This window comes from Centrocercus urophasianus, unplaced genomic scaffold (assembly GCF_019232065.1).
Source record: "Centrocercus urophasianus isolate 14NV4802_14NV808 unplaced genomic scaffold, USGS_Curo_1.0 seq_40, whole genome shotgun sequence".
NCBI classification, from domain to species: domain Eukaryota; kingdom Metazoa; phylum Chordata; class Aves; order Galliformes; family Phasianidae; genus Centrocercus; species Centrocercus urophasianus.
In genome coordinates, this window is record NW_024884978.1 from 4,471,104 (window position 1) to 4,498,194 (window position 27,091).

Genomic DNA, 27,091 nt, shown 5'->3' on the forward strand with positions numbered 1-27,091 from the left:
TGTGGTGTGTGAGTACAAACACTGATGCTGCTTTTTCTGCCCTCACTGTGTTTTGTGGGGTTCCAGACCCAACTGTTGGTCCCCTTGAAAATGGACCAATACAGTGGATTTCTTGATTTTGCCAGACTGAAATATGATAAAATTTGAATCCTGCTATCAGGAAAGCACTATATGAATACCCTCCCTATCTAGTGTATGTTGTGTATAATACACACGCTTGTTCTCACGCGTGTTGTTTTTATTCTTTGAGCTTTGTTGAAAATGTCATTGTGCTCTCTTACACAAAAGCATATTGTCTCTTTTTGTGTGTGTTTACAATATAGAAAAATATTTCTTATACTAGGGGAAAAAAAAACTTCATTCCCACTACTTTATAATTCTCGTCAGTGTGTATGTATTCACTACTGACTGTGGTATACACCAAAAAATAAAAGATTGGAGAGGCAGAGAGATTGCTTTAGCCCTTGGGGGGAAAATATTTTGGCCTGGTTACTGGATCCCTCTGGGTAGAATCTTGGTATGTCTTGCTGGGGTGAGTTGGTCTCAAACTCTTACTGAGCATGGAACAACTTAGTGCACTGTGCCATCAACCTCTAAAGCATATGACTCCAGCTATAGGTGAAACTATTGGTAGGCAAAGGTACTTTGGATGTATTCCAATTTTAAGATTAAAGAAAAACATCTGGTTTTATTTGTTTGCAAGTGTTAAATATTTAGAGAAAAACAGGAACTGGTTGGCTCTGATTCGAAGTAGGCATTTTCTTGAGAGCCATTAAGACACAGAAATTGGCTTTGGGTTGATGATTGACCTCAGTGGTGAAACTGGTAGGCAGGAAAGTGGAGAGGCACTTCTGCCTGTGAACCTGGGCTTCTTACCGTATCACCGATGGTGGTGGCGGTTGTCTTTTAGTTGGCTTTTGGTGCAGATCTGCTCAGGGTAAAGCTGTAAGAAATTGATTTGATGGTGCCACCTACAGGACCTTCGTCACGCCGTCTTTGTTCAGAATTTTTAGAGGTTTTTCTTAGACTCTTACCGTGTTGTTTCTCTCCTCTGCTTAGCTACGTGCGAGATGTGTGGAATGGTTGGTGTCCGTGATGCCTTTTACTCTAAAACAAAACGTTTCTGCAGTGTATCATGCTCTAGAAGCTATTCATCCAACTCCAAGAAGGCCAGCATTCTGGCCAGACTTCAGGTAGCGGTACAGACACCATTTTCTTTTTATACTTATTGCTGTCTGTGTCTGTAAAATGTGCATGTTTGTAAAACGACTGTGGTGCTTTGAAAGAACTAAGTCAAAATTCTTAATGTAGTAAAATTCTCTCATGATTTTGTGAGACAGGACTCAAAGCTGTATCACTGATCACACGTTACCTTGCTGAGCAGAGCAAATTCCACCCAATTTTGACTCCTTATTTCATTTCTGCTGCAGTGCCCCACTTTCACCTGCAATGAAAAGATCAGAAAAAACTTTCAACCTACATTTGTATGATTTGAAAATCCATGCATGTCATCCCCAGGATGCTTTCTGGCTTTAGAGAGCATAAAGGTTTATTTGGCACTGCTGGTTTGCTTCTGAGGGTTTTCTTAACTATGCTGATACATGAAATGAGGTTTGATCTGTTCACTTAGGATATGAAGCAAATAATCGTGAGAATGTTTATGTAACGTTTAATAAAAAGAATATCATTATATCCTATCTCATGTTCCATTGCATATGCAACATGCCAGGAAATTGCATTGGTATAAATCAGATTTAAAAAGAAAAATCTTCCTTCTTAACCTGCTTTCAAAAGATTTTATTTTGTTTTTCAGGTAGAGCAGTGAGTCTGTATGCTCTTTACATTGGAGTACTCTTAGAGAAGTAAATTTTTGGAGACTGTTTTGCTGCTGATTTTTAATCATCTTCCATATTATATATATAGTTTTGTGTTTCTTGATCAACTCCATTCTGTGTTGTGCCAATTTTAGTTGAATTTTCTGGAAAAAAAATATTTGATAGATTATTTTTTAGTTATTTTAGTGGCAGCTGTTTGTTTCTCAGTGATTTTTTTTGTTTGCTTTTAAATAGTTTTGTCAAGCATAAGGACATCCTTCTGCTGGGAGTTTGGGAAGGTTTTATTTACTTATGGTTTTTTTGTTTGTTTGTTTTAGGGCAAACCTCCAACAAAGAAGGCTAAAGTTCTACAAAAACAGCCACTGGTGGCTAAATTAGCAGCTTATGCTCAGTACCAAGCAACTTTACAAAACCAGGCAAAGACTAAAGCAGGTATGGTCAAATAAAAGAGCTGAAACACTTCTAGGAATACAAAATAGGTGTCACTGGCAGTTTCCTAAATGCAGTAACTTTCTCTCAGCAGCTGTCCCCGTGGAAGGCTTCAGCTGGGGTAGCTACATCAATAGCAATAGCTTTACAGCAGCTCCTGTCACTTGTTTTAAGCACGTAAGTACTTCTTCAGTGCGTTGTCCTTTTGTGTGCATGTCTGTATCAGAGAGAGGATCCACCTTAATTCTTAAATTCATTTTCACAAAACACATCTTAAACATTTTAAAGCTTCACACTGTGAAACTTTTATTGTAAACTCTGCTAGTATGACTATCATATAGATACAAACCTGTGTTTCTGTTTGTTCTTTAAACCATTCTGAATGCTGTGAGTTACTCTCATCATGCTTGCTTTCATAAATATAGGATGAGTCTCAAATGCTTCTGATACTGTTGTTTTTTTCCTCACTTCAGGGCACAAAAGCATGGAGTACAGTGTTAGGGTATCACACAACCAGGTCACACTATGCTGTATAGTTACAAAATGCTGTTTAGATCAAGTCAGACTTGCTCTAGTGTATAGAGCTGATCTTTTCATTAATTATTTTGGTTTGGGATTATTTTTATTAGTTTTCAGTCAGTTCTCCCTGTCAGCTCTGCTGCTGGCTAGTGTAGGAATGAAGGAAGATGGGGCCTCTTCCTAAACCTGAAATTAAAAAGTATGCTTTCCTTTGTGTTACAATTGTGAAATGGCAAACAAAAGGTCCTCAGCTATTAAAATCATGACAGAGTGTAGCTTGGGGATTAGGAAAGCATTTGCCAGCATCTGTCTTCAATGTGTTTGTTCAAATCTACTTATTAGGTATTGTTTAACATATTGTCTAAAATCATCTCATAAGTAAAAACATTCTGAAAAAGTCTCACTTCTCATCATACTGTTTATTTCATTACATGGGAAGATGAAGTATTGTGGCTTCCAATGAGAGTTTTGGTTTTGCTCAGTTATCTGTTAAAAATTTGTATCAAGTTAAAAATCTTGCTTCCTAGAAGTTTTTCATAATGGAGAAGAGAGAGAAATTCTCTCCAGCTCTGGAATTCATGCTGAGCCCTGTTGTTCCTAAATCAGAGCAAGGGCTCTTTCTTGGCAGTTGACAGAACCCTTTATGCTCCTTAACAGAGCCCAGAACAGTCTTGCATTAGGATAGGTTTGTTAATTTGTATTGAATTTCATGTGCTTAAGCATGTTTGCACTTTGCTTTCATAATTATGTACGTGTTGTAACAAGTAATTTCATAAGTGTGTATCAAAAGGCCACGTTTGATATTGTAACCTGTGCTATTACAGCAAATGCTTCCCCTGTCCTTAACTAGGATACATCTACAGCAGTAACACCACTGATAAATGGAGCCCAAACATTCCGTAGTAAAAGGAGCCTTATCTTTCTTACAGCTTCACTCATTAGCCTGAGTAGAACAGCAGTAATGTGAGTGGGCACAATACCAGTGTTTGTACTCTACCTTGAAATCTTTCACAAGCTGTATGGCAGTGGATGCTGATGAGTGTTGTTTATTCCACGTCTTTGAAAAACGTGTCCAAACCAGTCAGAATCTGGAAGCACACTGGTCCTCTCCTCTTGTTAGATATTTCTCTTCCTCTCACCTTCAGTATTTTTCTTCTCTTGATTTCTTTTGTTGTTAGTTTGCTCGAGGGGAGCATTTCCAGGGTTTGGCACTAGGTGGCGGTGCTTTGCCTTTAATTTTTCATCACTTTCACATTGTCTTCAATGGTAAGGCCAGAGGTGCAGGTACTGTTGTGCTGCAGTGGCAGAGTATCCCTATGGTTCAGGGACTGGTAGAATTTCTTTGCCGTTTAAATTCTGAGTCTGCTTTCAAATCTGGAGTCGTGGTAATTTTGATGCCATCCAAGGCCATTAGGAGTCAATTATTTAGCTGAACAAAGATTTCCTGGGTCAAGCATATGGGAATAGGCAGTGCTTAGGCGTTCTTTTCAAACCCTGTCCAACTGAACCTTCCTGATTACGACTTACCTTGCAGAGAAGGCAGCTGCTGCTCACAGATAAACCCTCCCAAGTCCTCTCCTGGAGCAGGAAGCAGTGAAGCAGATTTTCCTTGTTGGGAATTACATGAAATGGATCTCTTCATCATAAGTCGGAAAGGTAAATTTGTTCTTACCTGTAAATTATGGTTCTGCTAGTTCATGCTATGCCAATCCAGACTTCAGAGTTACCTTGCCAGCCAGCAGAAGAATAAGACTTTACACTTATGTAGTACTTTGATTTTTTTTAGTTTATTTTTTCTTCCAAAGCATTGTGCAAACATTAATTGCTTAATTGCACAAATACAGAGAAGACATTAAGGAAGATGGCTGTTACAGCCCTGGTTTATCCAGTCTTCCTCATTTAAGAGTAGTTACTGTGCACAGTATACCAGGTATACCATCACTTCAGGACAGTAATGTTATCTGGCTTTTCAGTAGTGATGCTACACAGGATGGCTTCCTTCTGAAGGGTGAGCCATAAGGATTGGTGTAGGAGAACTAGCAGAACCAATATTTTCACAGACAAGGACAAATTTAACTTTCTGCTATTTCCCTCTATACCAATCCATGTTCTAGAAATAAAAGCATTTGTGACATTTTTTAATCGGTTGAAGGGGGAAGAACTGCTTTGAAAGACTCTTCCTCTGAATCAATGGAGTAGATGAGCAGGCAGTAACGTTTATTTTAGTGAAGTGCAGCTGGATTAGAAAATTATTCAGCTCTGCTATTTTTGATTTAGATTTGTGGCTCTATGCAAGGCAACCAGACTTTCTAAAATATGCTCTTTGAAAAGTTATTTCCCCATTTCAATTCAAAAAGCCACAAGTGTCAATTTAGAGATGATAGTGGAAATGTAATAGGACTTGATTAAGAAGTTGCATCTGCATACTTTGTGTGTGAAAATAAACCATCATCTTGAAAGTTGTTTTCTTTCTGTCTACCAGATGGCAGAAAAGAGCTCTGCAGGGTGGGCTGGTGTAGATGGGACATAGCAGTGCATGAAGAGACCAGGCTTCAAGAATAAGAAAACTTGCTGTGACTGATTTTTCCTTTAATAGTTAAAACTTGATTTAAGTTTTGCATGCCTAACCTCAAATATTGCATAAGGGGATGCTATGCCCCTCAAAGACTTTGGAGCTGCAAGTTGGACATTCCAGCAAAATTCCCTTATTGTAATTTCCAATCTTTCAGGAAGTATTAATCCAGCTTTCTTCACTTGTGGGTAACAGGCAAAAAAATCTATGAAGCTGGAGGCTGTTCCCAGAAAGCTGTCAGTTCTCTGTGCTTCCAAATAGCCTTGTAACAAAACATGGCCGTACAGTACTGTCTGCCCACTACAAAAAAAATCCCAGAAGATTCCTTCAGCTGTCCCTTTATGTGGATGTTCTAATGATTGATCAGGACTCTTCTCAGAATGTGAAATCTTTCTTATGACTGTTGTCCTAACATAACCAAAATCCAAGCATTGCCATTCTTGGTGGAGTTTCATTTAGACTGGCTCACTGTATATTTTGTTACTGTTAGCTTCAGCTGAGTAGCTTTTAAGGTTTTAGATCCTTGAACACTGTGTTTCTGGTATCTCTACTATAGAATCTTTGACAATTTTTTCATGATGCTCTGTTAAAAAAATTCCTGAAATCAAACTAAATGTTGTTTTTTTTATCTCCAGTTTCCAAAAACACTTCAGACTTTATCGAGCTTGTATTTCTTGTTGTTGTTAACATATTAGTCTAAGCTTTCATGACAGTGTGTGAGGAATTTAGCTGGGCGTTTTCCTTTGATGTTCATTAAAGTGGTAGAACTCTACCTCCTCTTTTTGGCTGCTTAGTAGAATGATGACATGCAGGTGAGTTGGAAGCCTGTGTGCTCTGAGAGGGTGTGAACTATGGGTGATAAAAACCCATCAGAATAAAACTTCAGAATAGATTTGAGAAATAACTTCTAAGCATTTTTTCAGACGTATTACAGATTTACAGAACGTAAATGTTTTGATGTCTGTGGAATGGATTAAGTGCCAAAATTTTCTGCTAAGAGAACTGCAGAGGAATTATACCATTCCTACCTAAAATTAGTAGGTATCATGTAGTCAGAGCATAGTGGAAGGAAGAGTACCAATGAAAATGTGTGCTTTATGGATATTTGACCTTGAAAGCCTATGGTGGTTGTAGAAGGTAGACTGTAATAGTAGTAAACCAGCACTATGCACAAGCTTCAGATCAAAACCAAGCTAGATTTCCATAGGCTATTTTCTTGCCGTATGTTTGTTATCATGTATGTTGATAGTCATCTTTTTTAAGTCACTTATGAAACAATAATCAGCAACATCAACAACAAATCCTGTGCTGTAAGCAGAGTGGTGAGCTCTTTACTTTCCTCCTACCTTAAATGCTAGGCACCTATGGGGACGTGCTGGGGTGACATCTCAGAAGGAGTGCGAGTGGAGGTTCCCAACACGGACTGCAGCCTGCCTACCAAAGTCTTCTGGATAGCTGGAATTGTGAAATTAGCAGGTGAATATATTTTGATTGCAATTACTAAAGTAGTCAAAATAATTATGCAAAGGTAGCTTATAGTGTAGTCAGCAGTCATTTGGTTAACAGAATGCTGACACCATTAAGAGGTCAGAGCTGTATCACAAGATTGTATTTTCCACCATTATCACTGTTGAGCTGTTTTACAATATCTTCACATTGGGTTGGTCGGTTTGTTTTTCTATTGCTAGATTTCATTGTAATGGTGCTGGATGAAGGATAAAAAATTGAAAAATAGCAAGCAAGTCTCGTTAGAAAAATCACTACCTTGGCTAAAAGCGAAGGTGAAAATTCAAGGTTCACATAGCTAAAATATCAAAAAGCAGAGGCTGTGAGTAACAAAGGAATTCTTATCTGGAACATTGGAAGTTCCATGCTAACACAAGGAAGAATTTCTTTACTGTCAGAATGATGTGGCATTGGAGCTGGCTGCCCAGGGAAGTGGTGGAATCTCCTCTGAAGATGCTCAAGACTCATCTGGGCGCCCAACTATGTGGCCTGTAGTCTTTAGCAAAGAGTTGGACTCAGCGTTCTCTAGGGGTCCTTCCAAGTCCTACAATCCTGTGATTTTGCCTGTGTGTAACTTGTGAAGGTTTATGATACAAGAGTTTTAGTTAAAATGCTCTGATAACATGCAGCATGTGCCTTAAGAATAACATTCTTTAGAAAGTTCTAGTCTAGAAAATCTAATGTAGTATCTGTTATGACTGGTAAGTTTTAATTGATCTTTTTAAAATCTTACGTTTTTCATGTGATTTTCCTTTCAGGCTACAACGCTCTGCTAAGATACGAAGGCTTTGAAAATGATTCAAACCTTGACTTCTGGTGCAACGTTTGTGGGTCTGATATCCACCCAGTTGGTTGGTGTGCAACCAGTGGGAAGCCTTTAGTCCCTCCTCGAAGTATGTAAATAGTAGTCTTACTGATTGCTACAGTTAAGTCTTCTTTAATTTGCTGGTGGTTCTGATATCAGCATTCTTTGCCATAGCAATTCTGCCAACAATTGTTCATAAATCATTGATCTAATGGAAAAACAGGGACTTGACTCACACTTAAAGCACTTCCTGTGGTACCCCTCCAGAATGACTTTGTTTTTAAGATCAAGGTGGAATTGCTTAGCTAATCAGTGTTGTGAATATCCAGAAGTTTTATTTATATTTTGTGATTGAACTCTTTGCCCAAACATACCCATACATTTAATCTTCTGACTCCTCACTGAACTGTTTTCATTTGAGCTTTTAAAGTTTCATTTTAAAGCTTTTAAAGATGACTTTTAAAGTCATCTAGGATTTCTTATTTACCTATTCCAGACTGTAACATTGTCTCTAATGGACACACAAAAAAACCAGTGGCTTATTTTGTCCCCTTCATTTGCAACAGCCATCCAACACAAATACACAAACTGGAAAGCTTTTCTAGTGAAACGACTTACTGGTGCCAAAACACTTCCTCCGGACTTTTCTCAGAAGGTAAGGCTGGTGCAGTATCAGTGATGTACTGCAAACAAAGGGGCAGTGCAGAGAGAAGAGCTGTATTTGTTAGTGGCATGTTAGCTCCTTCTGCAGAGAGGATGATAATTTCTTAGTGCAGTTTTCACAGGAATCTCTATTTTCCATTTATCTCCATGTTTATCAGAAGGCGGTTCTCTTTGGAAAGCTGTTTCCTCTAGCAGAAGTAATTTTCTTTAAAAACTAGTTAGTCTGTTTTAATTTTAAAGTACTCAAAAATGCTAATAAGCTACCTTGTAATATGTAAGAAAAAATCTGATTTCTCTAAATCAGCAATGATTCAGTTGTGAAGTGTTTCAGGGATCTGAACCATCTGTTGCTGTGCGCAGGTCTCGATGCAATGAAGCTGATATTTTCAAATGTTAATAGCTTTCATCTGCTCCCAGCTAGATTTGTTTGCTGTCTTTGTTATGTATGATAGCTGCCTGCACAATGTTTTCTGTGTTTATTTATTGATATTGTGAGATGGCATGTTGCTTTTTCAATGGGAATCTAAGAAGTACTGTTGTCTCGCTCTGCAGCTAGTATTCCTCCCCATTTTTTTCTGAAGATGTTCATTTGTATTTAAAAATGGCTGAGTGGAAGCCAAATCAAATTGGCAAGGCCCAAGCACTGGTGGAGATTACAAAATGCTGAGTTGACTGGAAAGCACTTTTAAACAAAATAGGTTCTCACAGTGCAGGGTAGTCGCTCTGTCATTCTGTTCCTTTATTTTTGGTGTACGATGGGGAATGTTTGAGTGGTAAACTTTCATTATGTTTGAATTTTATTTTTCATTGCTAATACGTTAAAATATTTTGATCTTGCATTTGAAGAGCTATGTTCTGAGTGGATAATAAAGAAATAAATCTGTTGAAATTGTTGGTCAAGGTAATTTAATCTGTTACTAACTGAACAAGCTTTCATCGAACCAAGGGAATCATTTAACCCCCACGAGAGCTGTATGAGGCTGTACTTAAATGAAATGATGCCATTGTAGGATCTATTCAGGTTAGTCTTGTTAAAATATTGCATCTTGCTGCGGTTGCAAGGAGGTGGCAGATAAATCACGTGTCGTTTGTGCCAGCTGCTTAGCAAGTGCCTGAATTAAATGGGAAGTTCTTTAATGTTGCGCTTTGTAGAAGACAAATCACTAAGCCAAAACAATATATCTTTACAGAATCTTTTTCCTGTTATTTTAAGGTGTCTGAGAGCATGCAGTATCCATTCAAAACTTGCATGAGAGTGGAAGTCGTTGACAAAACACACCTGTGTCGAACGAGGGTGGCTGTTGTAGAGAATGTCATTGGGGGAAGGTTGAGGTTGGTGTATGAAGAGAGCGAAGACAAAACGGATGATTTCTGGTGCCATATGTACAGTCCACTCATCCACCACATTGGTTGGTCTCGAAGCATAGGACACAGGTTCAAAAGATCTGGTAAGCCTATTGCTTGTCAGAGGTGTCTGTGGGCAGTAGTGGCATGGGGAGACTTAAGCAATACTGTTGCTTTATACAGTTAATAAAACTAGTTTGGCTAATTACTTTCTAACGATGCCTAATGGTTTTACCAATTACACTGCCTTTGTAGAGTTTCAGTTCAGTGTACAACTGGTCTGCAGGAAATTGAACTGCAATATTCAAGCATGCTACAAATTTCATTTTTTTATGAAAAAAATGAACCTGGAATTATACTGTTCTGCTCTACTACTTCCTGCATTTGTCTCTTTTGCACACTGCAACATGAGCAAGTATGCAATGGGATACTAATTTCTGTCTCTCCAAGTGTAAGGAATATTCTGTTTTTGTATTGCAAGACCTAGGTGTTGTAGGGGCTGTTAGGAAATGAGCAGGGAAGACGATGGTTTAATAGATGGTGTATGGTTTAGATCCTTGTTATCTCAAATACTTTTAATTTGAAATATTTAAGGTCCATAAATAGTAAGAAAAAGTTTTTTTGAATCTTTCTGTCTTTCATTGTGAATGTACACCTTGTCAGAAACAGAATTTCCATGAAGATTTCCCAATGCAGCCCTTCAAGACAGTTTTCTAACTACTTAAATTTTCACTGGAGCTGTTTATAAGCAAGAGTAGAGACAGAAAGAACAGTGCTGTTTTCCAGAAGTAATGTCTTAATGTCTCTAATAGGATTTCAAGGACTTCCCTTGCAAGGTGGGATTCAACACTTGGCAAAAATAAGCTGTATATGTGTGCAGAGAGTAGACATACTGTGTAGAAACTGTGATTATATAAATGTAATCTGTTAGAAAAGAAGTAGTCTTGCCTTTTTTTTTTTTTTAAAGCTTCTATATGTTGGTAGCAAAGTGGTGATGCAGTTAAGCAGTCTTGGATTTTTTTCTGTAAATGAGGCTGTGTTATAGAGGTTTTTCAGATGGAAGTCAGTGGGGAGAATGGAGAGTGCTCCCCAGATTTGTGTGGAGTCTCATCGTAGGCTTTCCACACTAACAGGTGATTGCACTCCAGCAGTTAATATGTTAAGAAAAAAGTATTGCCTGCTCTGTTACCAAAAACTGTTGTTAATATGCACTGCTGTTCCTTACAGATATTACAAAGAAACAGGAAGGACACTTTGATGCACCCTCACATTTATTTATGAAGGTGAGTTTGCTACCAAGAATGTTCTTATGTCAGTCGATTGAGGACCTGGTGTGTGTGAAACAGACCTGGAAGTCGTGGAAATATGCCCAGCAGAAGCACTGGTGAATTTTAATTCACACAGTTTAATAATCTGTCCTTCTTGTCGTAAGCAGAGGTGACAGTGCAGGTATTTCACCCTGTTCCTGTGCTGTGTCTGGCTGTTGGATTCTGAGCTTCTGGTGCTGTCATCTGACTTCATGATTATTTTTTTAGGTGAAAGAGGTTGACACAGCTGGAGAGTGGTTTAAAGAAGGAATGAAACTGGAAGCTATAGACCCCTTAAACCTTTCAGCAATATGTGTGGCAACTATTAGGAAGGTAAGGAGGCCAGTGTTTGTTGTCAGAAGACAGGCAGGACCATTTTACATTCACCTTTGTTCAGGTTAGAAACAAAGCTCAGGAAATGAATCCATTAAGTTATATACAACTACTGTGAAGAAGAACATATTCATGTATGTTTGATTTTAATCTCTGGAGATTCAGCCTTACGTTTAATTTATGCTTTGCTTGTGAGATTAATTTTCAAGACAGTCTACTGCTAATTATCCCAAGTATTTTGCCATTGTATTCAAAATAAAAGCCTCATCTTGCTTGCTTGCTGGAATCTATGAAGATAAGCTTTTTCTAGATTGATTAAAAGGGATCTCATCAACATTAAGTCTTTATTAAAAGGGAAAGAGAATGGACAAAAAGAGTAGCTTAGCAACTTTGCATAACCTTACCAATGAGTGTGGTCATTATTTCAAATCTCTTTTTCTTAATAGTGTGCAGAATATCTTTCAAGCTAGAGTAAACTGAAACATAAAGCTTTAAGATAGAACTGATATACTCACAAAAAATAAACTAGAGCTCAGAAAAAGGAAATGTTCACCTCATAACTTTGCAGTTATCAAAGGTACATTTGACAGTAGAGCACACAATCTTGGAGACAGGTATGATTTCAGTTTGTTTTGCTTTTCCTGTTTTATTGTAATTGAATGTTCTTCTGAGTACTTTCATTATTAGTTATTTTTCACTCTTGAAACATGGCATGCTTTCTTTCTAGCCTTATCACACAGTTAAAGGTATTTAATGTAAAATTTTGTTTTTCTTTACAAAGGTTTTAGCAGATGGCTATCTTATGATTGGGATTGATGGCTCAGAAGCAGCAGATGGGTCTGATTGGTTTTGTTACCATGCCACTTCCCCTTCTATTTTCCCTGTTGGTTTCTGTGAAATTAACATGATTGAACTAACTCCACCCAGAGGTACATATAGAATTCTGACCACATTTTATTTTGAATATTTTTCAGTGATATTGTATGTGCCATATGCTTTGTATTTTAAATCAGTCTACAAAATTCATTTCACTTTTTAGGACACTCTCCAGTCAGAAACAAATAAAACAGTGCAACTTGAAAGTAATCTTCAAAACAGAGACAAACTTCTGAGAAAAAGGGAAATTGAACCTCCTTATGATACACTGGCTAAAATAATTTGCCTTTACTGCTGTAAGTTGAGGACAGCCACTAGTTGAGCAGCATAGCTTGATGTGAATGGGAAGTATAAATATGCAAGTCGCTGCATGGTCTGCTCATAAATTGCTGTTGCTTGGCGAGTCCAGACCTCCAGAGGGTTGAATGGACATTGTAGAGAATCTCAGACTTGGGTGAATAGTGACAAAGCTGTAAACTTCTGTAGGGTGTGCACAAACCTGACCTGCAGGGAAGTGGCCATTGGAGCTGTTTGCCACATAATCCCTTCTGTGAGGATAAGCTGTCTGTCCACCACATGGGTGCCTACAGGAGGCTCTTACTGCCTCCATCTTTTGATTTGTATTATTGAGGTCCAGCAGCTTGTAGAGAGGATTTTAATTAGGCATGTAGCAGCAGATGGTTTTTCTTCATTCTCCTTGCTGGCTTCTACCTGTATTTATTGAGTGATTTTCTAGGTAATAACTACATAACACAACATGAGGAATGTCTTACTTTTACTATTGCACACGAATGAATTTGTCATCCTTGAGTATGCGTTCAGTGCATTTGAGGCAGATTTACTATTTTCCATTTAACTCATCTAGTGAATGTATTGCCTAGAAACTCATGAGCGTGGCCACACCTGCAAAATGTGCTGCAGGAGTCTCTTGCAGTTGTGGTAGTTGTTGCATGGGGCAAAAAGTGTCCATATCAACAGCAGCTAATTTAGAAGTGGCTACGCTAAAAGATACAGAAATCAAATTCCCTTTTAAGATGAAACTTTTTTTCACTCTTCAAAGACTTTACACAACAGTGTGCAAATTCTGTTACCACGTTTATCATACTGTTGTGTTTCTCATATTTTGGCAGCTTTGTTTACCTTATTGCCCATTTTATATTGCAGTTTTCCACAGCAGTGCTGTATCATCCACTGAGAGATGACTGAATCTTAAAATCACAGAATCACCCATGCAATAATCTAAAAGTCATTTGAGAGAGAAGTTAGGAGTAAAATACAGAACGTAAGGCCCTTTAACACAGCTTTATTACTGATTTAATAAGATTGAAGTGATGAAAGCATCTTAGCTTTTATGAGAGGTATCTTCTACCCTCCAAGTTATGAGCTTGCAAATGCACAGTTTCTTAATTTTGGCTGTTTAATTAGGACCACGTGCACGTCTTTAATGCCTAAGGGCCTTGTGTATGTTAGTCCAGCCACAGGAGCTGTACATTCACAAGCATTAATTCTCAAAACTTAGAGATGACCCAAGCTTTCCTGCTGCATGTCTTCCTGCAGACAGTTATGTACCACAAGTGAACGCCATTTGTTAGATTACATCCAGCAGTGTGGGTACATTAAATAAGTTGCTGTTAAACCCCTGCAATTCGTGCTGCTAGGTTTATTCCTTTCTAATATCTTCATCTCTTGCTGAGACCAGCAGAAGCTGAAGATGCTTTAATACTCATAAGACTTTTAGGCACATTCAGGAGATGAACCAAAGCTGAATATATAAGAAATTGGTTTTTTACCTTTCCAATAACTTAAAAGATTGGGAAAAAAGATCCTGTAATTCTTTCTTCTATTGCTAACATTAACTTTATTATTTAAGGTTTTACATATCCACACTTGTTCCATGAACCTGTTCCTAACGCATCAAATTTTTCAGTAGTGGAGCTCTTTCCCCACAGGAAAGACACTGGATGTGCTTAATTACGTTATGTGTTCTGGGTCATTTGTGTGGGGCATTGTAGACATGAAGGATCTACGTGAGCAGAGAGCTTCCAGTGTCGACAGTTGATCTTACATCAAATGATGCTTTGTGTATTATCCAGAAATTCATTCATCTTTGTTGCACAAAGGCAGTGTCCAGTTGACTGTGTTGTCCATTAGACCAGAGCTCAGAGAATGGAGATTTCTGATGTTAATGTTTTGCTTCTTTGTCTTTTTAGCCATAGCACAGTGCCACTGTTGTATTCTTGTTGATGTTCTAACATAGGAAGCTCACAGTTGATTTATGAAAGTATTGTTTAAAATTCACAGGTTATACAAAACTCCCGTTCAAATGGTTTGACTACCTCAGGGAAACTGACTCAATAGCAGCACCTGTAAAGCTCTTCAATAAGGTAATAAGCACCAAGCATCCATGTTGAAATTTAATTTAGGATTTTCTTCACATTTCAATCTGTGTGCTTATGGGATTGACCCACTTTCTTCAAGTACAGTTGTGGAAAAACTAAGCCAACAGATTTTAATATAATTTAACAGCCCTTATTTCTAGGGGCTGAGTATTTCTGGAATGTTAAATGCAGGACTGCACGGAACTTCATAAATGATGCTTGAAAATGTCTTAAGCTAAAGCGATTGAAATGTTTGCTTCAGCACCGTGTGCTCAACTGATCTCATTAACGTGGTTGGTGCCTTGATGTGCCTGCTTTTCCAGGAAGTTCCAAACCATGGGTTTCATGTTGGAATGAAACTGGAGGCCGTTGATCTGATGGAACCTCGCTTGGTCTGCGTGGCCACAGTAACTCGCATTATCCATCGTCTGTTGAGGATACACTTTGATGGCTGGGAAGATGAGTACGACCAGTGGGTGGACTGCGAGTCCCCAGACCTCTACCCTGTGGGATGGTGTCAGCTAACTGGGTATCAGCTGCAGCCTCCAGCACCACAGTGTAAGTTCTGCATTGTGCGCTGATCCTTAATCGCATGTGATGCTTTTCCTGCCTTCGTCCTTCTTAGGTTAGGTCACTAAGTGTAACAGAAATAGAACAAATCATTGCTATCGCTTAGAAGTACGCAGTTCTGATCTCTTCCACCTTGACTCTTAAAGTATTTCTGGGCGTTTCTGTGGCAACTCAGCAGTTTTCTGTTTTGTTACTGGAAGATGTTTATTTCACGTAGGAAAAAAGCCCTATGACCTGACAAGTCTGGAGAGAGAATTTGTAGTGGTTGAAGTTAGCAAACAAATATTCTTTGCGTGCTGAATGTGACGGCCCTCAGTGTGTGCTTGGCTATTGCTGTGCAGAAGTGTTTGTGTGGGAAGGCTACATTTCATTTAGGACATTTACATTTCATCAAAACTTGGCGTGCTGGGCCAGTTCTTATGGTAATTGATAGCTTTAAAGAATGTTTGTTTAATGGAAAGGAGGTAGGAAGAGTAATGCCAGTACTGTTAGTAGTGCTGACTACTGATAGCAGTTTGATTGCAGTTTAATGGCAGGTTTCTCAGAAAAGCTTTGTGGTGTTCTGAAGTGTATTTCCAAAATAATAAACTTAAATTTTGTACTCCACGCTTTTTTGCAGCATCAAGAGATAACCAGTCAAGTTCATCAAAACAGAAGAAAAAGTCAAAATCACAACAGTACAAAGGACATAAGAAAAGTGGGTGACAAAATAGTGCTTGCCATTTCCCTGTTGCTTAAAAAGCTTGTGGTCTCTCCCTCAGTCTCTCTTCTACTTAGAAGTGCTGTTTCTATGTAAAGCAGGCGTTAAGCTAAAAGGTGCAGTGTGCCATGAAGGGAATTTTGTAAATAACCCAGAATATCTTTTTTTAATTATTTCTTTATAACTTGTAGCAGTCTGAGCACACAGGGTGAGCCCTCAGCCCTGCTAAGAGCCACAGCGTTTTTAATGATGAACCAGTTAAAAACTTGTGGCAGCTCTTTTGCCACGCAGGGGTGAGTAGTTTGTCTTCACAGAAGTCGATGACCTCATTCCAGGCAACCCAACTATGTCTGTTATTTTTGGAGCATCAGCTCGCTCTGCTGACTCATTCTCTTGGTGCTGTCTTGGAAGAGTGGAGTGCAAAGATGCAGTGCTTCGTGCTGCCAGCACAAGGACAGATCAGCTACAGCAAAGGTCTATAATGTGTTGTCTCCATTCAGCAATTTGCTTGGCTTCTGTGCCAAGGTATTTTCTGCTGGGACAGCCTAGCAAAAATTAATGTCTTGGATGCTGAAAGTTACTTTAAGTGCAAGTCAGCAATCCTGGATGACAGAAATCTTTAACCGTCCTCTAATTTGACTTGAGGAGAGAATTTTTTATGCAAAATCCTGTATATTTTTGTATGCTCAACCCCTAAATGTGGGTACTGCACCTTTAAAGGAAGTGCTGGTCTGCTTCATTTATTTCAGTGTTTTTTTTCCCTCTGCTCCATACTTTGGTAATTTCCTTGTCCATTAATGAAATGGAGGAGCAGTTGTGGCATTATTGCTCTCCTAACATCAGTATTTCTGCCTTTGATCACATTTCTATTTTCCTTATACAAAAGAAAGAAGATTAAAACTACAAAAAATGGTTTGCTTGAATGACATTTTTCTCAGGGACTTTTAGCAGTTTGAGGCTGTGATGGAAAATTTTTGTCAGTGTTTTTTTCTTGTCTCATATGGACTGCTTACAGTAATTAGACAATGTGATTGATTGTAAATGGCAAGTAATTCATCTTACTTGGATGAAGACTAAATTTGGAAGGGGGCAGTAAAATGAAATAACAACAGTAAAGTAAGCATTCTTCTTAGCAGTATTTTCTGTAGCTTTCTTAAACCAGGGTTTTAAAATACTGAATTACTGAGGGAAAAACCCTGGAGCAGGACTTAAGGTTCAGTTGAGGATCAGGAAGCATCTGCCTTCTGTGGGATACCATGCATTAAAAGATGAATCTCTAAAATGGGAAATCTGATGTCTGTTCCCAATTTAAATCATGTGAAGTAAAATGAAGAGTTGTGCTTACTGGGATGTTACAGACTTTACCTGTTCATCTGCTTCCAGTGACTTCGTTGCAGCTGAAGGAGGAGATGCTGGATGGAGAGGAGTACAGCTTCCTGCAAGGAGCGTCTGACCAGGAGAGCAACGGATCTGCCAGCTTCTACATAAAGCAAGAACCATAAAGCAGCATAAGGAAGCGAGGGGCGCAGGATTGGTGATAGGAAAGGAGCCTTTCTCCAAGTCTGACTGGTTTTGTTCCCGCTTTGATGGTGCAGCGTGGATGGCTGCACCGGGGGCACTTTGCTATCTGTAGATGAGCTAGACTCGGTTCAGAATTTTTTGGAAGGACGGGGAAACTATTTTAGTGAAAAAAGATTTTTTCAATTTATTAAAAACGAGAGCGGACACTTTTTGTGTTGCATTTGAAGCTTTTGCAAGAGTTTTGTAATATTTTCAAGTTCAGATCTATTGTGCATTGTTAACAAGAACTGAAAATCTAATTTTTTTGTAAGATTAGAGTTTAAATAGCACGATCGTGGGAAGCGTTGGAGGAAGATGCAGTTGCAAATACAAATGAACTGTCACGACAAATGAACCTTTTTGGTACAAATTGGGAGATACTTAAACTCTTGTGAACTGCACTGGTCACACCTCTGTTTGTTTGTTTTTAATTGTGAAATAAGGCATTTGAGCCCTGATCTGGAGGCACAGATGGTATGAGGAGGATCGCCCTGTAGAGCTCTACTTGGTGAGTAGCCCCAGCTGCAATGGAGCCATCACCTGGGGAGATTTTTTAACTTTTCAATGTGTTTTTATTTAGTTTAAAATGCGTTTTTTTATATGATGCTTTTTAAATTAAAATATATAGTTCCTTAGGGTCTGAATCAGTCCCCAGTGATATCAGTAGCCTTGTGTTCATTGGCCGCAGTGGGCACTGGATTGGGACTGCAGCTCTCTTGTCTCCACGTGGATATCTGTTGTCTTGGAACGCTCCAGCAAATGTTTACAGAGCCCTATCTCTGCCAAACTGGAACTTCAGAGGATTCCCTGCTTTGGAAGATGAGAAATAACGATGGATTTAACCTAGACAGCAACCGGGGCCTCCCTTGGTGGTGGAAGGAACTTCTCTGTATTCTTCTGATTGTATCTTTCCATTCAGAAAGACCTCGTTTCCTTACCATCTGAAAAGCTTATTTCTGAACATTCAGAACTGATGTTCCCTGTGGTTTCGGTTGACCTAAAAGGAGCCAGATGTTCAGCTCTGCACAGCCTGCAGTGTTCCTTTCTTGCTGCAGTGTTGTGAGGTGGAAATTGAGACTTGAGAACGTTACACGGATGGCACACAGCGTAGACGTCACTCACCAGCTGGATGTTTGTTGCCTCGATCCTTGCGTCTTGCTTCAGATATCCCATTAATCCCACCTGCTTTCTGTCCAGATGTTTTAAAGGCAAAAGTTAAGCAGAAGGGTGCAAATGACTGACTAGTAGCGTAATACGAAGTATTTTCACGTGAGCCCTTAATTATTTGGATTTTCCTTCCTTGGTTTTAGACTTTGTATGTTTTTGTAGATGGCTTCATTGATGGAGTTGATGAGTGAAATTATCAATCACCCTGCAGAGCTGTGACTGGAAAAATGTGCATCAAGAGCTTTAGCTTTTACCAGTAAGGTTCATTAACTAAACTCTCAGGAATTAACTGCGTATGTTCTATAAGTGCTTCTGGATCTTAGTAGGTCCCCTTCAGAGCAGTACAGTGATTATTTGACTCTTAACCACAAGGTAGGGCTTAGAAAATTGGTGGTCGAAACAGTTAGCTTCTGTGTTCCTGCAGCCTAAGAAATGCTTTAAGGACATCAACCCACAGAGCCCCAGGAGACCATTTCTGTATACTGTTGTCCAAACCTAAAAACAGAAAAAAGTGCATAGAAAGTTGAAAACCAGCAAGTTGGTTCTTTTCTAAAATATTGCTCTAACTTTGGGTACAAAGTATTGGTAATATGCACAGGTTTACCTCATTCTATGCAAGAGGGGTTAATTATGTAAAGTTTTGTATTTACTACTGGAATTTAAAAGAAACAAGCTGTCCTGTATAGCATAGGAATGTCTGGAATTTTCCCTTACCAGTAAAAATGTCCATAATGACCCCTTTTTAACAACAGCTTCGTACATGGACAGCACCTGGTTACTGGATTATAGGTATCTGGAACTTCAGGTGGTGACTCTTCGGCTCCCTGCAATAGCCATAGCAAAGGGACTTTCTCTTGTTTGGTAGGCTTCACATCCGTCCTCTCGGAGCCTGACCCTCATGGGGCATTTCTTCTGATCACCCTGAGTTGGAGGAGTAGGTTTAGAGACCATTGTTAATGATGTTTTGAACCTTAATTTTATTATTTTTCCTATGCTCTTCATTTATGCTGCCATAAAATCCAGTTCTGCAAACATTGATTTGATTTGGTAAGTACATCGCTGTTGATTTTATTCATGTTTTTTGATGTGACAACTTCCAAATTGCCACTGGCAGCTGGAATGAGTTGGGCACATCCTTGCTTTCTTCTCTCATCAGCTGCTTTTCAGTACAGTAGAAAAACATGCATTAATTTGTTTCTTGATGTGAAATTTGGGCTATGATGGCAAGGGATGTTGCCAAGCCAGGAAACCTTGGGCTCCCATGCATTGCCCAGGTCAGAGCCTGGCTTCCCAGGCATGGCCGACCTGTGAGCTCAGACTGCTGAGAGGCAAAGATGGCACTTTGAACGCATCTCCTGTGCTGGAGAAACGTAGGAATGGGGTTGGAAGTCTGTCGGTCTTTAAAGTGTTCTTTAAAAACAAGTTTCCTTTGATCAAACACTACGTGTGAGCTGCCCTGCGTTCTGGTGTGCACGGGACTCTGTCGGAGTTGTGTTGAGGCAGGAGTGACGTTTGTGTCCGTACTCAGAAGATACCGGCGTTGTTCATTGTCAGCTGTGCTGGAATCTGTCCTAAGCAAAGCCGTCAGGGATTCGGGTCGTTGCCTCGGGAGGTTTCTGGACACCTGAGCAAATCCACGAGGTGTTCAGAGGATGATGTCTCTTTGGCTGTGGGTTGCAGGTCCCTGCTGGAACCCATGACATAGGCTTTGCTGTGCATGGAAGCATCAGCAGCAGAATGCTTCTGCTGTCCTTGGCTTTGCTCTGAGCAGCCTGGTGGGCGGAAGGCAGAGCAGTGTCCGATGCGGAGCTTTTGCTGGGGTCAGGCTGGCAGCATTTGGCAAAGCAGGACGCCGTGCCGTGCAGCTCCCCTCTGTTGCTGGAACCCTCCTGGTGGTCTTTGAGTTCTGTCATTTGAACACAGCTCAAACCCTTTCCTTGCTGCACCTGAGGAAGCAAAGGCGGTTATCAACTCTTTGTTCTACGGATACTAACACGGGTTTCAGTGTTTGTTTGTTATTCTTGTTGTTTTATGTGATGTGAATACCCTCTCCTGTCAATATTTGTACAATGGTGCTAATATATTTGGTAACAATCCTTTATTGGGAAGGGATTTTTAAAAACTGTGATTTAAACTGAATTTTTCTTCCTTTTAATTTTCATATTTAAAGCCACAGCCATTTATACACATGGGCGTCAGCTCCGGCCCTGGGGAAACGTTGGGGCAGGAATGGAGGTGAAACAAATGGGGTTTTTACATCATTTCTGTATGTATTTGATATATAAATCAATATCTGTACAAATTTATCTTTTATTTTCTTGGTAACTTGTGTGGTCAATGAGAGAGTATTTAAGACTTTCTCATGCAATGTACATAAGTGGAAAAAATGCTTTTGGAGAAATTAAATGTTACTTTCATTTTTATGAGACCGCAGATTTTCAGCATGGATGTGAAAAGCATTAAAATTATAACTTTGTGTACAAGATGAAAATAATTCACTAAATTTGCCTTTTTTACACAAAATAAAAACGTTACAAGTCAGTTCTTGAATGTCGTTTCCTTGAAGAGCTGCTCCTTGGCACAGAGCTGTACTGCAGCTCCTTCCTTCCCTCACAGTGCAGACCCAGGAGCTTCTTACAGCCCGGAGGTGCTGTGAGGGCTCAGCTGAGCAGCCTGCAAGCAGGGGGTAGGGAAGGCGTTTGTGTGAGCCATGCAGTGTCAGGTGGAGGCTTTATGCAACGCAGGTTTTACTCCTGGCCTTAGGTTTCACAGCTGCTGTTAATAGCTGCACAGTGCGCTGGAAATTGCCATGGGGGAGCGTTGGGTTTTCCTTCCAGTGCAGTTCTGTGCCAGGAGATGCAGCATCCCTTCCCTCCCCGTTCACCCAGGTGGAGAAGCTTGTATTGAAACACAGCTCTTCCTTCTGCAAGGAAAACCGAGCGCTCCTCGCACCGCACTGAGTTCAGCGCAACAGGTCTGTTCTAGAATGAACACACCATAAGCAGTTCATTTATATCATCCATTTATTTTTGATGGTTCTGAAAAGTCATCAAGATAACCGCTGTGCTAATTGCTCCCAGATTGTTAGCTGGAGTGAGATGAGAGTCAGAAGGCACAATTCATTGTGGAAACTGGCATCACTCATAGATCCAATCATGTGCACACGATCTGTAGTCGATGAGCTCCGCTGGTTTGAACCAAAGGTTGATCTCCTTCTGGGCACTTTCTACAGAGTCGCTGCCATGGATGATGTTTCTGTGGACCAATGCAACGTTGTTTAATATAAAGAAAAAAACTCTACAAGTGGAAACGCCATATGGAAGAAGTGGGGATGAAGCACCTAAAGCTACAACCCTTATCCCAGGTACAGCACTTGCACAGCTCCACTATAAGCTCTGCTCACTACACCCAGCAGGGTGGGGGCATGGGGCTATGCTACTGCAGCAGCCACTGCTTGATCTTACATGGAGCTCTGCCACGCAGCTGAATTTTAAGAGGTTTTGTACCCAGCCATTGTCCTAAGTGGTTGTTATAGGCTGCAGCCTGCAAATAAAACCCCATCAGACCAGGTTAGCCACCAGCAGTTTGATTTCCCTACCCCTGCTAAGTGTGATCTCTATAGAGAAGCAGCTGAGCACCAACCTTCCCACTTGGATGCAGAAATCCCCACGGATGGTGCCGGGCTTCGAGTCCGCAGGGTTGGTTTCCCCCAGCATCACTCTGCCTGTTTTAACCACATTGAGCCCCTCCCACACCTACAGGGGAGAAAAGACAGCAAACCAACATCAGTCCATGCTTATGCAGAATTGCACACCTTGCGCAGTGACAGCTGGTCCAAGGTGAGGGCTTCACCACAAAACAGAAACCCCTTCAGGTGGGTTTCTATGGGACAGTGACCCTCGCCTTCTCTCCTTTTTTTACCCCCAAACTTTAAGGGGTTTTTTTTGTGCAGAAAATAAGTTTTGGGGAATCTTAACACAGGGGAAGCATTTCAGCAGGAACTTTAAGCGCGCATCTTTCACAGATCTGAGGAAGCTTTCCCTCAGTACATGCATGCTGCCTACCATGGCCACAACGGGGCCGGAGTTCATGTACTTCACCAGGCCGGGGTAGAAGGGCCGATCCTTCAGGTCGATGTAATGCTGCTTGAGAAGGTCCTCAGAGGCCTGCGGGAGGACGAAGGGAGTATGTCAGTAGGGCAGCCCCCACCCCATCCCACCAAGGGGTCACCGCTGTAAGATTTAGCACCCGCGGCTGTTTTCAGCGCCCCGTAACGCCACCGGCACTGCAGCAGCCGTTCTCCTCGCGGGGTGGCGATGGGGCACAGCGGTTCCGGCTTGGCTCCTCTCCCCCCCCCCCGCTGACCCCGCGGTGCCGCTCGCCGCTTCGGGCCGGTGGAGCGCCGATGGCCGCCCGGTTCGCTCGGGCCGCCGCTGCGCTACTCGACGTCGGGAGCGCGAAAGGCCGCCGGGACGGACTCGTGTCCCAGGGCCCGCGGGGGCGACGGAAAGAAAGCGCAGGGCTCGGCCGGCAGTTCCGGCCTCGACTTACGTGCACGAACTTCATGGCCACCAGGCGGAAGCCCTTCTGCTCGAAGCGCTTGATGATTTCTCCCACCAGCCCCCGCTGCACGCCGTCGGGCTTGATGGCGATGAAGGTGCGCTCGCAGTTGGCAGCCATGGCGCTGCGGAACAAAAGCGCACAGCCTCAATCGGAGCCCCCCCGGCTCAAGGTCGGCCCGCGGCCCCTCCGCCATTGCGCCGCACGGCCCACGTGGCGCCCGGCCCGCACTGCCCCGCACGGCCCCGCACTGCCCCGCCCCGCTCCCATCCCGTCCCCCCCCGGGCCGATGCCCGCACAGAACCGCCCGCCCCGCTCGGATCCCCTCCCGCCGCGCCGACCCGACGCAGCGCCGCGCTCACCTCCCGCAGCTCCGCAGCCGCCGAAGAAAGAGGAGGAGGAGGAGGAGGAAGAAGAGGAGGGGGAGGCGGCCGTGCGCCGGAAGCCGCCCTGCGCGAGGGAGGGGCGGAGGGGCGGCTGCAATGCGGCCGTGCGCGGGGACGGGCGCTGCGGCTTTGCGGCGGTGGCTGCAGTCAGCGCTGCGCTCTGCGGTGAAAATGAGGGATGAAAAGCGGAGCTCGGGGATGGACAGCGCGGTAATAGCAGCGAATAGCAGCCAGGTGACAAAATGTTGTTTTTTTTCCCCCCATAGTGAGAAGCGAAGTGATGCAGGATATTTAGCTTCATCACGCACCTCGTGCAGCACCGCGTGTCGGCACGAGAGCCTGACGGCCTCACCCGCACTTTGGTACCTAATCTGTTCCCGCTCATTAGACTCATTAATTAATTAGCCCTAAGGCAGTGTGATGAAAATAACCCTTTATTTCACGTAAGAAAAGGCAGACATTTACTTTGGAGCATCTCCTCTGCGGGACTCAGCGCCTCCATGACCATAGAGAGATGATCTCAGTTCCATGGTGCTTCAGTATTTGAAATAATTGAGCGCTGCGGAGTGCAAACAACTACTGACACACGAGTGCTGCTTTTAAGGAATGCTACGATAAACTCATTTGTGGATAAATGAGCTGATAAATGGCATCGACACCCATGCAGTCAGTGAATGCTTGCTGCCTGATGCTCTCCCCAGCAGGAGCAGCCGTCCCTACTGAAAGATGCTCAGCATCATTGTGGATGGATTTCTTTACACGATTAAATAAAAAACAATTCTGGAGTCGCTTCTGAAACACCTCATCCCAAAGCAGGCTGCTGGACGTGCAGCCATCACAGGCAGAGCCATCACAGCTGTTAGCAGTTTGGGCAGCAAAGCAGACTCCATCCCATTTTTCCCCGTGTGCTTCCTGGCTGAAAGTGGATCACATTCATCCGTTCTCATATTAAATCTTCTTTTCACATAAAAAGGGGGTTTCAAAAAGCCTGACCTATAATCCTTCCTTAAAACGCTACATAAATCCGGTGCATAAATAAAGAAAGCACGTCAATCTGGAGGCAAGTTGCCATTTCACTGAGCTCTGCATGCAGGCACAGCACGTTTTGGAATGAGAAATAAAGAGGTTTCTTTTCCCGTAGCTGCTTTGGCTCTGAGCGTCCCCTCGCCTGGACGCCCCGTGGGCCCCCCCCCCCCGCTCGCAGCGCCGCCCCGCGCAGCCCAGCAGCCCCGCGGCACCCCGCGCTGCCCCCCGCCCCGCCCCGCCCGCGCTCCTCTCTGCCTCCCTGCAGCTGCGAAGCGTTTCGTGAAGCCGCCTTCTGTGTTATTAACGAGGAACGTTTTGCTTCTCTACCATTTAATTTCACCTCTATCACCCGCATGAACATCCGAGACGCTTTTTAAAGCACGTTGCTATCTACAGCTCGGTAGTTTTCTAACCAAAGCAACAGCAACCACCGATCAGCGTTCACAGCGGAGCACGTGGCAGGTTTGTGAAGCAGGTTTGAGGAGGTGGTGTGGAGGACTGGAGCTAACTGGAGCCACGAGACCAAAGGCCGCCTCAGTTCTACTCGTAGATCCATTCGTGAGCGCAGCTCCTGTAGTCAACCAGTTCTTCAGGAGTGAACCACAGGTTGATCTCTGCCTCGGCGCTTTCTAGAGAATCGCTCCCATGGATGATGTTCCTAGGAAAAGATTGATACAAAAGCAATGTAATCTCCAACCTGAAAGCAAAGAACACTCCGTCTTTAAGTGGTCTCCGCTGCACGCAGAAGCTGTACGTAACGGTAAGGCAGCAGCAGGCAGGCTGTGCCAGCTTTGCTCAGCGCTTCTGTCACTGAGAGCACTGCAGCCTTCTCTCCATCTCTGGACGCTGCCACAGTGCCCCAGGGCGGGCAGCCTGCAGCACAGCTCTGCCACGCCGTGACACCGCTGCGCTGCCCTATCTTCAGGTGCTATCAGTGCTGTGCAGATATACCTTCCGACTTGCACACAGAGGTCGCCACGAATAGTGCCGGGCTTGGAATCCATGGGATTAGTTTCCCCCAGCATCACTCTTCCAGTCTTAATCACATTAAGACCCTCCCACACCTTGGGGAAAAAAAATGCATTAAGATGATAAAATCTTATCTGTAGACGAAGTAGAGTTAATAATGTGTTCCAGAACAACGCAGTGCTGTCCATCACTGCACAAACCACCATCCTAACAGCAAGGCTTATTTATCTCCAGTTTTTCTGAGATTCCCAGTACCCATCTGCAATGCTCATGGGAAGAGAATGACTTTGACTCTCAGGCTGTGAAGCACTCTTCCAGAAAAGCTTTCTGCTCACTGAGGATCTTGACATCCAGTTCAATTATTTCACAACTACATCATAAAGGAAAAAACTCCTTCTAATAAAATTAGACTAAACAAGGTTTTCAAAGTTACTTTAACTTGAAAGTAATGTCTATTTTACCATCGGTTCTCTGCTTGATTAACACATGCTATTCCATAGTGGATTTTTCGTGCAGCTTTACTCTCTCACCTTTGGTTCTCAATTTCCCCTTGCCCTCTTCCTCAACACATTGTTTCAATTGTGAGAAAGACTATGGAAAAACATATGTTTTTTTAAACTGACTTTGCAGTGCATCTTCCTGATTATGCTTCCTAGCCACATTGTTTAAATCTAAGTTTCTAAAATCTCTGTTAAAGGTAAGCTAGTATCCAGTAGGTAACACAGGCCTCTATGTGAGGCAGCTGAGCGCCATGTTTTCCTCGGCTAAACGCCATTGGTAAGGACTCACCATAGCTACAACAGGCCCGGAGTGCATGTAGTGCACCAGGCCGTCGTAGAACGGGCGGTCCTTGAGGTCGATGTAGTGCTCCCTCAGAAGGTCCTCAGAGGCCTGCATTAAAAAACAAATAATCAAAAACCCCCACAACAACAGAAAGCTTTCTGTAAGAGTGTGCTGTAATCACGTAGGTTAGCTGCAAACGCACACTTCGAAATCAGCATTTCTACTAAGTTCCTAGAACTGTTAGTAAATGTGGGTTTCAATTGTTGGCCTTAGCTATATCTGAACTTCTGAAGGTCTCCATTGCCAATGCAGGTAGCTTATGTGACCTGGCATTTGTTGAATATATCCAGAGATATCAATTGAGAATAGGGTGCACCTACAAGAATGTTCTCCTCAGACTAAGGACATCAAGTTACTAAAATTAGCGTGCTTAGCATGTCTAAAGCATTTAGCCAGAGCTGGCAACTGGAACTTCTCCAAAACACCCAAAGACTTATCAGAATTCCAGGTTTAACTCTTCTGAGCACTCCTCTTTATCATTGCTGCTCTGTTTTCAGGTTGATATTCCTATTAAGAACACAAGAGAAGGACAGCTCACATGTGTCAGCTTCATGGCCACCAGCTTGAAACCCTTCTGCTCGAAGCGCCGGATGATTTCTCCCACCAGCCCCCGCTGCACGCCGTCAGGCTTGATGGCAATGAAGGTGCGCTCTGAGATGGAAGCCATGGTCCTGGCCAGGGGCAGCCACCGTCACGGGGTCAGCAGCAAGCGCAGCCCCAGCCCCGGTCTGGTGTTCTGCTGC

General features: G+C 42.2%; 3 protein-coding genes across 13 annotated transcripts in view; 1 reads left to right on the forward strand and 2 right to left on the reverse strand.

Annotated features, from left to right (window-relative positions):
* MBTD1 (mbt domain containing 1) overlaps nt 1-21,055 on the forward strand; it is a 28,227-nt gene extending 7,172 nt beyond the window's left edge. For 6 of the 11 annotated variants that reach the window (XM_042832917.1, XM_042832927.1, XM_042832928.1 and 3 more), the window contains 14 exons: nt 1,060-1,199; nt 2,153-2,267; nt 2,356-2,441; nt 6,714-6,831; nt 7,620-7,754; nt 8,233-8,321; nt 9,543-9,777; nt 10,901-10,956; nt 11,209-11,313; nt 12,095-12,242; nt 14,491-14,573; nt 14,891-15,125; nt 15,757-15,834; nt 17,221-21,055. In XM_042832917.1, the coding sequence (XP_042688851.1) occupies nt 1,060-1,199; nt 2,153-2,267; nt 2,356-2,441; nt 6,714-6,831; nt 7,620-7,754; nt 8,233-8,321; nt 9,543-9,777; nt 10,901-10,956; nt 11,209-11,313; nt 12,095-12,242; nt 14,491-14,573; nt 14,891-15,125; nt 15,757-15,834; nt 17,221-17,339 (1,742 nt within the window). In that variant the 3' untranslated portion in view covers nt 17,340-21,055. The remainder of the gene's footprint in view (nt 1-1,059; nt 1,200-2,152; nt 2,268-2,355; nt 2,442-6,713; nt 6,832-7,619; nt 7,755-8,232; nt 8,322-9,542; nt 9,778-10,900; nt 10,957-11,208; nt 11,314-12,094; nt 12,243-14,490; nt 14,574-14,890; nt 15,126-15,756; nt 15,835-17,220) is intronic. The other 5 variants (XM_042832921.1, XM_042832922.1, XM_042832923.1 and 2 more) reach the window with 5 other exon arrangements.
* Nucleotides 21,056-21,569: 514 nt separating this feature from the next.
* LOC122167954 (nucleoside diphosphate kinase) lies at nt 21,570-23,564 on the reverse strand. Its single transcript, XM_042832929.1, has 5 exons — nt 23,487-23,564; nt 23,116-23,248; nt 22,629-22,730; nt 22,207-22,319; nt 21,570-21,819 (listed from the first exon to the last, which is right to left on the reverse strand). The coding sequence occupies exons 2-5, from the start codon at nt 23,242-23,244 to the stop codon at nt 21,702-21,704; spliced, it is 462 nt and encodes a 153-aa protein (XP_042688863.1). The 5' UTR covers nt 23,245-23,248; nt 23,487-23,564; the 3' UTR covers nt 21,570-21,701.
* Nucleotides 23,565-24,865: 1,301 nt separating this feature from the next.
* On the reverse strand, nt 24,866-27,091 carry LOC122167956 (nucleoside diphosphate kinase-like). The gene is made up of 4 exons (XM_042832930.1): nt 26,887-27,091; nt 26,295-26,396; nt 25,488-25,600; nt 24,866-25,194 (listed from the first exon to the last, which is right to left on the reverse strand). Exons 1-4 carry the CDS (start codon nt 27,013-27,015, stop codon nt 25,077-25,079), a joined length of 462 nt encoding a protein of 153 aa, XP_042688864.1. The 5' UTR covers nt 27,016-27,091; the 3' UTR covers nt 24,866-25,076.

Excerpts from the sequence above, each read along its gene's own strand:
- LOC122167954 (XM_042832929.1), bottom strand. The coding sequence starts at position 23,244 with ATGGCTGCCAACTGCGAGCGCACCTTCATCGCCATCAAGCCCGACGGC. Across the intron at positions 22,731-23,115 it reads TGGCCATGAAGTTCGTGCAC|GCCTCTGAGGACCTTCTCAA; the intron begins GTAAGTCGAGGC and ends GTCCTCCCGCAG. Across the intron at positions 22,320-22,628 it reads CCGGCCCCGTTGTGGCCATG|GTGTGGGAGGGGCTCAATGT; the intron begins GTAGGCAGCATG and ends TCTCCCCTGTAG.
- LOC122167956 (XM_042832930.1), bottom strand. The coding sequence starts at position 27,015 with ATGGCTTCCATCTCAGAGCGCACCTTCATTGCCATCAAGCCTGACGGC. Across the intron at positions 26,397-26,886 it reads TGGCCATGAAGCTGACACAT|GCCTCTGAGGACCTTCTGAG; the intron begins GTGAGCTGTCCT and ends TTTTTAATGCAG. Across the intron at positions 25,195-25,487 it reads CTCTGTGTGCAAGTCGGAAG|GAACATCATCCATGGGAGCG; the intron begins GTATATCTGCAC and ends ATCTTTTCCTAG.